The sequence below is a fragment of the Phyllobates terribilis genome, unplaced genomic scaffold (assembly GCF_046119375.1).
Source record: "Phyllobates terribilis strain yellow unplaced genomic scaffold, ASM4611937v1 Scaffold_5561__1_contigs__length_50758, whole genome shotgun sequence".
In the NCBI taxonomy this organism is placed as follows: Eukaryota; Metazoa; Chordata; class Amphibia; order Anura; family Dendrobatidae; genus Phyllobates; species Phyllobates terribilis.
Window position 1 is genome coordinate 3,439 of NW_027368307.1, and position 10,198 is coordinate 13,636.

General features: G+C 37.7%; 1 protein-coding gene across 1 annotated transcript; it reads right to left on the reverse strand.

The window, feature by feature from the left end:
* Positions 1 to 2,411: 2,411 nt before the first annotated feature.
* On the reverse strand, positions 2,412 to 5,231 carry LOC141250335 (uncharacterized). Its single transcript, XM_073669933.1, has 5 exons — positions 5,178 to 5,231; positions 4,144 to 4,548; positions 3,514 to 3,599; positions 2,668 to 3,422; positions 2,412 to 2,530 (listed from the first exon to the last, which is right to left on the reverse strand). Exons 1-5 carry the CDS (start codon positions 5,220 to 5,222, stop codon positions 2,412 to 2,414), a joined length of 1,410 nt encoding a protein of 469 aa, XP_073526034.1. The 5' UTR covers positions 5,223 to 5,231.
* Between the last annotated feature and the right edge of the window lie 4,967 nt (positions 5,232 to 10,198).

Here is a 10,198-nt window from a genome sequence, read left to right on the forward strand (position 1 = left end):
GTCTTAGGTTGGAGGGCTCAAGGAAATCCCTCCTTCTCCTTCTTCTTTGAGTGTTGGACCAGTAGGGAAGAGGATATGAACCTCTTTGAATAATATCAATAACCTAAGTAGCTAGAAATATAATAATATGATACTTGATTTTTTTTTGCACTTAACGTTCCTTCTTTTTTTACTGTCCTTTTTTTGTATTTTTGTCTCATATTTTAAGAAATTAGCTACCTAAATTATGAAAGTAAGAAAGAAAGTATAATTGCTCTCTTCATTGTGTAGCTTCTCTCTTCAATGTGTAATCGTCTCTTTAATATGGAAGCTAAATGGACGTGTAACTGCTCTTTTGAGCTTGTACTACATTGAACCTTGAGAGATTGTTGGGATGTGGCTAACCTTTGCTAGTGGTGATAGGGTGAGTCGATACTAACGAGCACACAAACCTTGATCTAGTTGATCAAGAACCATGAACAATGAAGATCGAACCAACCATTGTACAACCTTGAACGCATATGTGGAAGTCTTCATCTAGGAGGTTTGCTTGGCTGAAAAGAAGCACCAATTCTATGGAGAATTGACACAATCAAGAATAACTAGCAAGAACAACAACAATAAACTCTACACTCACAATTGCACGATAATCGGATGAGAGGGATGAGACTTGTGAAGAAGAAACAATGTTCTATTCAATTTCAACAAATCTGAATAAAAATGACAAAGTAAGAGGCTTTTATATTCCTAGAAGAGCCGACCTTCTTATGTCATTACAACACATATTATAATGTATTAAAAATAAGCTAAAACATATCTTAAAAGATAATAACTCACATGGCTGAAAAGACTCCTGAATAGCCATGGAGAAACACACTTAAAACAAATCAAGAAATGTCATAAAGGTCCATTACAACTTCAAGTTTAAACCTCTATAAGTTGAGGCTTTCATAGATCTTCACATAGACTTGGTGAGTTAGTAGAAAGATCAAGAGTTGAAGTAGAGATGTTCCCGCCTCATTGTCCCCCTTAAAGTCTTCGTCCTGGAAGATTCTCTTGTTAAGCCACTTCCAAAGGTACCAAATAGTAGTTGCAAAGGTGTCCGCCCACTTCCTTGCTTCATCACTATTAGGCAACAAATTTAATCGAAACCAAAGTGCAAAGTTTGAGTTGAAATAATCATACCGTTTTTGGTCCAAGCTTGTCCCAGATTGTGAAGCTATGCCGACAGTCCCTAAAAATGTTTAATAACGTCTCTGACTCGACTCATCTAAAATTGCGAGGTGTCCCCCAAAGCAAGCCAAACAAAGTACCGGGCCCGCTCTTGGGATTGAAGTCTCAAAATCCCTTTGTGAAAGCTGCTATCAATATCAATGTCACCTGCTTCAGGAATAAGTGCTTTGTAGGCGGAGCTGACTTTGATACTACCATCAACAATATCTCTCCACGGAAGTTGTCCTGGGAAGTAGCATCATCCAGAACAACAAAAGCCACAATCTTCAAGCAAACATCCGCCGACAGAAACTGTGAGAACGTGTCCCACTTCCAACCATGTGCAGGATCCCAGTAGTGTGCAACTCTCACATCCCAGAGACTACTCGGAATTGGTGTGTGCACAAGACATAAGAGAGCGCTCCGTAACCCACTTGTCTCGCTAGAATTTAATGTCGAGCCCATTGCCAAGTGCCCACTGAATATCGGGGGTTCATGACGAAATCCAAGTCTATTTGATAAGTAGGATAGTAACTACTCCCTCCGTCCCCTTTTAAAGATCCCATTTGAAAACGCAACACTATTCATTTTTTATGGTTCTCATCTCGATTACTCTTAATGTATTAGAAATAACATAATCATGTGTGGTCTAGTTTTATTCGTCTCAATAAGCACTTTAATAATATTAAAATTTTATAATTTTTGGAGTTGTATTATTATAGATATTAACGAAATAAAATACGTCTCGACGAATGTGAAAAATGAAATGGGATGTTAAAATACGTCTCGACGAATGTGAAAAATGAAATGGGATGTTTATTTAGGACGGAGGGAGTAGTTTTTTCAATTCGACAATATGACTACCCAACAAATAGATGAAGAGAGCGCAAAATTCCAAGTCATTCTGCCAGTTCGTATTATTCATCGAAGATCCAAATTTGTTGACACGATTAATCATTAAGTTAACTTTTCAGAAAATACAATTAGCTAAATTGAAACACAAACACAGAAAGCGAGTAAACATCCAAAATACAAGGCAAAAAAACACCGGTTATTGAATTCAAATCCACGGAATTACAAAGGACACGAATTCAGAAAAACAAGTAAAGAAAGAGAGTAATAATTCGGGAAAAATATATGTTCTTCGACGCGTAATTAAACAAGAGCAAATTAACCCTCAAAAAACTCCAAACCCATAGCAAAAGGCCCTCCTCCTTAACTTAGAACGTATAATTGCAGGTCCCATCATCACTCCTCGCCGTCGGATCAAAGTTGGCCGCCTGTGGGTCAGTACACCCTTCTGGCACCGGAACCTTATTCAATTGCTGAGCCGCTTGCCCTACAAAACCACACAAATCATCACATCACTAATCACACAAACACCACGCTAATTAACTATTCAAATTTGCAGCTAACCTCCCCCCTAAAAAGGCCTGTCTCTATAGATTTGGAGAAAATGGGGATTAAAGCTCTAACCATAGAAAGTTCCACTGTCAATCTGATCCTTGTTGGCATCACCCAGCGCCGCCTCACTCATATACTTGTCCGCCAACTGAACTCTCTTCACATTCTCCTGTTCCTGCACAAGCATATTTCCATATTCCAGAAGCTTCTCAACTGTCATCTTCGGCTGTTCAAACGACACAGGTCCATCCTTCGAGTTCACCAGCCTCTTCCCGACATTCTCAACTCCCTGCTCCGACACCCACTTCCTCACCTCATCATCGTACACACGAGCCCTCAACGCGCCGAAAAAGTCAATGGATTGACCAGGGAAAGTATCAACAAGCTTCACAATACTGTCGACGGAGATGTTATCGCTCCTGAAGATACCGGTGCAGACTCCGATACGGTCCTCACGGGTTGGTGCCCAGTAGAATTTCTCCATACGACCGTCACGGATGAGGGGTGCGTAGAGAGTTGAGAAATCGTTACCGGTGACGATGATTGGTACACGTGCGTTGTCTTGTTTGTTGTACATCCCGGGGAGTTGGACGTTTGTTGGGTTGTCGGCGATGTTCATGAGGGTGGCGTTGACCATTTGGTTGTTGACTGTGTATTGGGTTGTTCCGCCCATACGACCGGCTCCGGCGTCGAGATCGTTGATGAATAGACAGCACATTTTCCCCTTGGCGATGATGTCGGCGGCTTCTCTGTACCTTTGTCTGATAAGTTTTGCTGGCTCTCCGGCGTTTCCACTCTCAAGCTCTCCGGCACTCATCATGATTGGGCTGCAGATAGCCAGATACACATACACATACACATACATTAATTCACACATACATGCATTCATAAAAAAAATTGTATCAAGAAGAGGCTTACTTGATACCCATCTTGGCGAAGACAAGCTCACATTGGAAGGATTTTCCTTGACCTTTGCCTCCCCACACACCCAAAATAAGTGGAACCTGCAAATTGTAGTAGTATGATTAAGACCTTGTTTGGTACGGCAGTGAAGGTATCGATAGAGGTAACAGTTTAGACAAAGACTTTCTAAAAATTTAAATAAGAGTAACTTTAAACAAAAGTGTTTGAAACGTTGTTATGTAAAATAAACTACCCTGATTCTATTTTTTTCAGAGCCCATAGAAGTAGTTGTTCACACAAGCATTTTCTTAAAGCTTTGAGCCAGTAGTAATTAAAATATTACTAAAACAGATTAATTTACTCTGCTATTCTTCAAACACCATTATTTTTTCTAAATTTTTAAAAAATACGCTTTAAGCGTCTCGTAATTACGGTGACATATACTTGAATGTTAATTTTCACATAAACTTCGATATTCATCCTCCTATAAGTAAAAAGGTTATATAGGTTGAATCATCATGACTTGTATAATGGAGTAATCTTTTTATTGGTATCTATGTGTACGATTCCGTAGTTGGTGGATGGACTTGTTCCATGGAGTTGGACAAATATGTTGACAAGTTGTGGTCTAAGTGAGTAAGATACCTTGATGTTGGGCAAGTTCATGAAGTTTTTGCTGATGTGAACAACAAGCTTGTCCATGAAAGCGGGAGCGATGTAGAGACCGTCCAAGGTGTTGTCGAGTTCGTACTGGCGGAGACCGGTGCTGAGGTACTCGTAGGAGCTTAGGACGGCGTAGTGTGTGCCAGCGTCCTGGGGAGCCTGGAACAGCGAGTCTACCATACCCTTACCCCTCGTGATGTCTTGTTGGTCATCCGACATGTCGTACGCCAAACCAGCCCACTTGTCCTTGTTCTTCTCCTCATCGGCTTCTGCCACGATCTTAAACGACCCTGCTGCCTTTTGAACTGACGGAAGTCTCGAGTTCAACTTCTTCAGGCCGTTTCCTAGAAACGCCGTCGCTGGGGCTGATGGTGCATTCACCCTCACCTAAAACCAACCAACCATGTAGTTGAGAATACTATTGCATATATGTTAGGCAAACTGCACTTATGTGCTCGTACGTGCACGACCTCCTAGTTTATTTTGGACATATGGTCCATGTAATTTGACACATATTCAGTATATTCATGCATACTCTGCTTAGCTAGCTCTAGCTATCAACATTATAAGTAAGAGATCAACTGTTGCACTGAAAGCAAAGACCCCTTAGCCCGGTGGTAAGGTATAGTGTTTGACACAATCCACAAGTCTCGTAATCTGTTTGGATGTTAGGACATCTCTCTTGTATTGAGGACTAAATTGTTAAAATGAAAGGACTATTGCAGCTGAAATGGTCATAGTGAGCTTACAAGAAAGCCAGATCAGCGTGTAGATATATGCATGTGGACTGGTTTAAATTTTGGCAGCTAGCAAGCTCTAGCTCTATAAGATATGATTGTGGTGGATCAAGCTCTACAATTCACCATATGACCTTCCAAATTACTATGTGAAATGACTACTGAACATGGAAGTGAGTTAATTGAGGTGCAGTACAATCTATATAGACAACATTCCACTAACATAACCTAAAACCAGTCAAGATTATTGAACCGGAAGTAACGGGTTTAGGAGCTAACCGGTGCGCGGTTGACAGCTCCGATCGTGGAGATTGAAGCAGCCATGGATGAGTGAAGGATAAGGTCTCTTAAGAGTGTTAAGAGAGAAAAACAACACTTAGATTATTGTTCTGTTTGCTGATCTGGAGGCTGAATTGTGGAGTGCAGGAGACTTATAGAGGTGGAAGAGTTGAACTGGATTAGGCTCTTCAACTTCTAACTGCCACACAATCAAGATTGACACACAGGGCCACGTGGCGCACTGTGGTTTGATAGCTTCGTTTATGGGGCTATCCTTTCAGCTCTACTCCTCTCCACTGAAATTCATTGCTAACCTTGTTTACCACTCACGGTCAAACGTAGCAACAAAAACCCCAATCCAATTAAAATCACACAATTTCTAGCCTCATAAATCCTTCTCTACAGATCAATTCTATGCGTTTCTATCAAGCTTAGCTTCAATGTCCAATAATGGAGTTTTTTATTTTGTTTGGGTTAGAAGTCTAGACTGTTCTTTCCATACCCTCCTTTTTTATGTGGTCGTGGCTTCATATTACGTATGGTCCGATCTATCCATGTATTCAACTCCAATGGAAATTAATTAGAAGGATAACCACAAGATAGGAGATTCATGTTCTTCATACACTTATGTAAATGGTGTTTTAAAACATAAGAACATTTGTACAACTTATATATGCGTTTTTTCCCCTCCAGATCCCTATGAATTAAATGGTTAGGAAGTATTGCAAGTGAGATGCTGCCTTGTCTATAGACTATAGAGTGAAAATAAAAGAACCTTGTAGATTTCACTGAGTTTTAAATTTTGACCCAGAGTGTAGAATCGGGCTCCAGGAATAATAACTCAAACTCTTTGAAGGGATTGTTTTAAACTTAAAACTAGCTTACTGTACGTTATGTACTGGATAATTTTATCAAAATTTTCCTATTTTTTATACATATCTTGTTTCATTTATAATTTTATGCTATATTATTATTTAGAGAATTTTTTTTAAAATCACCCCTTATTTGAGTTTTTTTCAAAAACCACTCCTTATATTACTAATTATTTTAAACCACCCCTTATATATATATATATATTCCGTTACCAATGTAACACCCTTTTCGTTTCGCCACCCTTTTCGTTTCGCCGTTAGAAATTTCTAACGGCGGAACGAAAAGGGTGTTGCATTGGTAACAAAACATATATATAAGGGGTGTTTTTCTGAAAAAAAGGCACAAATAAGGGGGTTTAAAAAAAAATTCTCGAGACATTATTGTCTACCTATTTGCGAATATATAACGCTAACTCCCATGTTGAGGAAAAAAAACCCAACGGTTCTTTTATCGGGAATGGGAAATAATCTGAGATTAGCTTTGTTGTGTGTTTATGATTTATAAAAAAATAACAGCAACACATGCCTCTTTGGTTCTATTGTCGTTTATCTTTGACTCCTTTTAATTATTTATTTTCTAATGCATTTGTGTTTGCTCTTCTTAAGATGAACCTCGTCTCCAGCATAAAAAAAGATTTTATTGTGGATGATGAGAGATATTTGGAGTTTATGAAATATTCTTCTGATTTGTGAAATTTTGTATTAGAGATTATTCTCGTAGGGACGGGAATGTTTAATCTATATTCAAATTTGAAATTGCTATGTAAATGTTAAAAGAAGGAGTCTAGCTACAAACAACGTAATCGAGTTGGGAAGTGCAACAATATATTACAAGCAGTAGGAGAGAAAAATAGTATGGATAAATGGAAATTGGGGAAAAGAAAAAGAGATTTTTTTTCAAACCCACCCCTTATTGTGCGTTTTTCAGAAAAACACCCTTTATATCACTAATTTCAGAAAACCACCCCTTATGTATGTTCCGTTACCAATGCAACACCCTTTTTGTTCCGCCGTTAGAAATTTCTAACGGCGGAACAAAAAGGGTGTTGCATTGGTAACGGAACATACATAAGGGGTGGTTTAAAACAATTAGTGATATAAGGGGTGGTTTTTTGAAAAAATGCCCAAATAAGGGGTGATTTTGAAAAAAATTCTCTATATTTAACACAAGATTTGATAAGAATAGTAATAATTACTCTTTTTTATATTATTATGTTACAGATTTAATTAGCTTTACTATACATAATTATTTTTAAAAGTTATATATCATGAACTCACAGAAATCCAAGTCACCAATGAAATTTTCCACGAAATTTGAATCTATGGAGAACGATTGCCCAATTCGACATAGATCATACTGATATGTATCATCCAAATTCGACATAGATCACATTTTGATCGTTTAGATTCTGACTAGATTCTTAATCGCAATAATAAAGTTCATCCTTTAAAACTTCAATATGTAGTTAAACTGCTTGTTGTTTTGATATAGATTTATTATCAAAAAACTATATTATTAATTACTTTAAACACTACTAGAAATCATCAAATTAGTGACAAATTTCTAACGGACCGCCGGGGAGGAGAATTGCGAAGGAACGGACTGCCGGGGTGATATATAGCGACAGATTTAGTGACGGAATTTGTATCCATCGCGAATTACGTGAAAACCATAGATCCGCTCTGATCAACAGCGGTAAAAAGGCCGCCGAAAATTTACCATTAGCGAAGGAAAATAGTCGCTAATCCATCGCAAAATGTTAGTGGGGAAATGGCCGCCATTAATTTAGCTAAACTTAGCGACAGATTCGAATATCTGTCGCTACTTTCTGAACTATGTCATATATTAGCGACGGACGTCTCCAAGTCAGTCCCTAATTATGAGAAACCATAGATCCGCTCTGTTTAGTGATGGATTTCCATCGCTAATCAGAGCGGTAAAAAGCCGCCCAAATTTTACCATTAGCGACAGATAGTAGTCGGTAATCCGTCGCAAAATGGGAAGCGGGGATTATCCCCCTATATTAAATAGTTCCGATTTTAATGATTAGCGACGGGCGCGACAAAAAGTCAGTCGCTAATCGTCGTCTTCATCCTTTAAAGAGAACCAGTCCCCGCCACTTCCTTTCTAATTTAATTTCCGTCGCTCTCAAAACTTTCCATCTTCCTTTCATTCCGGCTCCTCGGCCCTCCAATTCACCCCGGCAGTCCGTTCCTTCGCAATTCTCCTCCCCGCGGTCCGTTCTTTCGCATTTTCGGCTCCTCGGCTCCTCCCCGGCGGTAGGTTCACTAATTTGCTCCTCCACGGCGGCAACTCCTCCCCGTTGGCACATCTCCTCCCCGGCTGCTAATCTCCCTTCGTAGTTCTTACAGATCCGGTGGTCTCTTCGGCGGTCTGGTCCTTCGTGGTTCTCCACTCTGGCGGTCCTCCTTCGCAGTTCTCCCTTCACAGTTCGGCGTTCCTCCGGCGTTCATTAGGCGGGGTCTTCGAGACAGGTTCGTTTTTTTTAATGTTTTAATTTTATTTATTTCATTGTAAATTTTTAATATATTATATAGATTTAGGATTGTATATATATATATAATTGGTGGATTTAGAATTATTTAGTAGTATATAGAATTTTTGTGGATTTTGGATTATATATAATTATGGATTTAGGATATATATATATATATAATTAATGGATTTAGGATTATATAGAATTACATAGAATTTTTATGGATTTAGGATTTAGGTATATATAGAATTTTTGTAAATTATTAATCATTTAATTTTTTTGGATTTACGATTATATAGATTTATATAGAATTTTTATGAATTTAGGATTTAGGATTTAGGATTATATATATAGAATTTTTGTAAATTATTAATTATTTAAATATTTTTGGATTTAGGATTATATAATTTTTTTGTTGGTTGTGGATTTAGGATTATATATAATTGTGGATTTAGGATTACATATATATAATTGGAGGATTTAGGATTATATAGAATTTTTATGGATTTAGGATTATATATAGAATTTTTGTAAATCACTAATTATTTAAATTTTTGTGAATTTAGAATTATATAGAATTTTTGTTAGAAATTATTTAAATTTTTATGGATATAGGGTTATATATAATTTATGTTGAAAATTATTTAAATTCTTGTGGATTTAGGATTATATATAATTGTGGATTTAGGATTATATATATATATATATATAATTGTGGAATTAGAATTATATAGAATTATTTAAATTCTTGTTGGCGATTATTAAATTATAAAAATATAAAAATATAAAAATATTAAAAATAAGAATAATCCTAATTCTCGGTGTACATGTAATACATGTGACACAATAAATAAAGTAGAGAAGATGTAATTAAGATAATAAACACGATTAAATGTGAATCCTCATCTAATTATCCGCGCTACAGAAATGGATCAAGACCGTAGTTGGATGTATCACAGTCCCACGAGGGGGTTGTTAACCTCAGGATTTCCCGAAAAAGTGAAAGAGTTTATCCAGTTTGTCTTAGGTCATCCAACTTGTATGAGTGGAGTACAGATTAAAAGCCCATGCTCTAAGTATGCTTGTAGAAATAAAAGGTACCAAAATACCGATGATGTTGAATTACATATTTTGAAGAATGGGTTTGTGAAAGATTACCAAGTATGTGTTTTCATGGCGAGGGGATTGTGTTGAATCCCGGAGGACAACAACATGCCATACCGGAGAATGATGTTGAGGGGGCTGAGTTTGGTTCCAGTCATAGAATGATACATGATGCCGCCGGTCCAGAAGTAGTCTTCCAGGAAGATGAGCCCCAAATTTCGAAGCTCAATTTTTTTTGATATGATGAGAGAGGCCAAACAAGAAATATGGCCTAGCGATAACAGAGACTCTCTGTTTTCTGCATCAGCTAAAATGGTGGATATCAAGTGTCGTCATCAGAGTTCAATAGGTTTAATGGACGACATGTGCGAGTTCAAACAAGATCTGCTCCTGGGGGATAATAAGATGCCAACAAATTTTGCTAACATAAAGAAGCTGGTTAAGGGTTTGGGGTTGTCGGTTGAGGTTATTGACTGTTTTCGCCAAAATTGCATTATTTACTGGGGAGAGGAAGATGCAGATCAAACGGATTGCAAAGTTTGTGGTT

Coding starts and splice junctions, on each gene's coding strand:
- LOC141250335 (XM_073669933.1), bottom strand. CDS start 5,222: ATGGCTGCTTCAATCTCCACGATCGGAGCTGTCAACCGCGCACCG. Junction 4,549..5,177: donor GAGCTGTCAACCGCGCACCG/GTTAGCTCCTAA, acceptor GGTTGGTTTTAG/GTGAGGGTGAATGCACCATC. Junction 3,600..4,143: donor TGAACTTGCCCAACATCAAG/GTATCTTACTCA, acceptor TACAATTTGCAG/GTTCCACTTATTTTGGGTGT.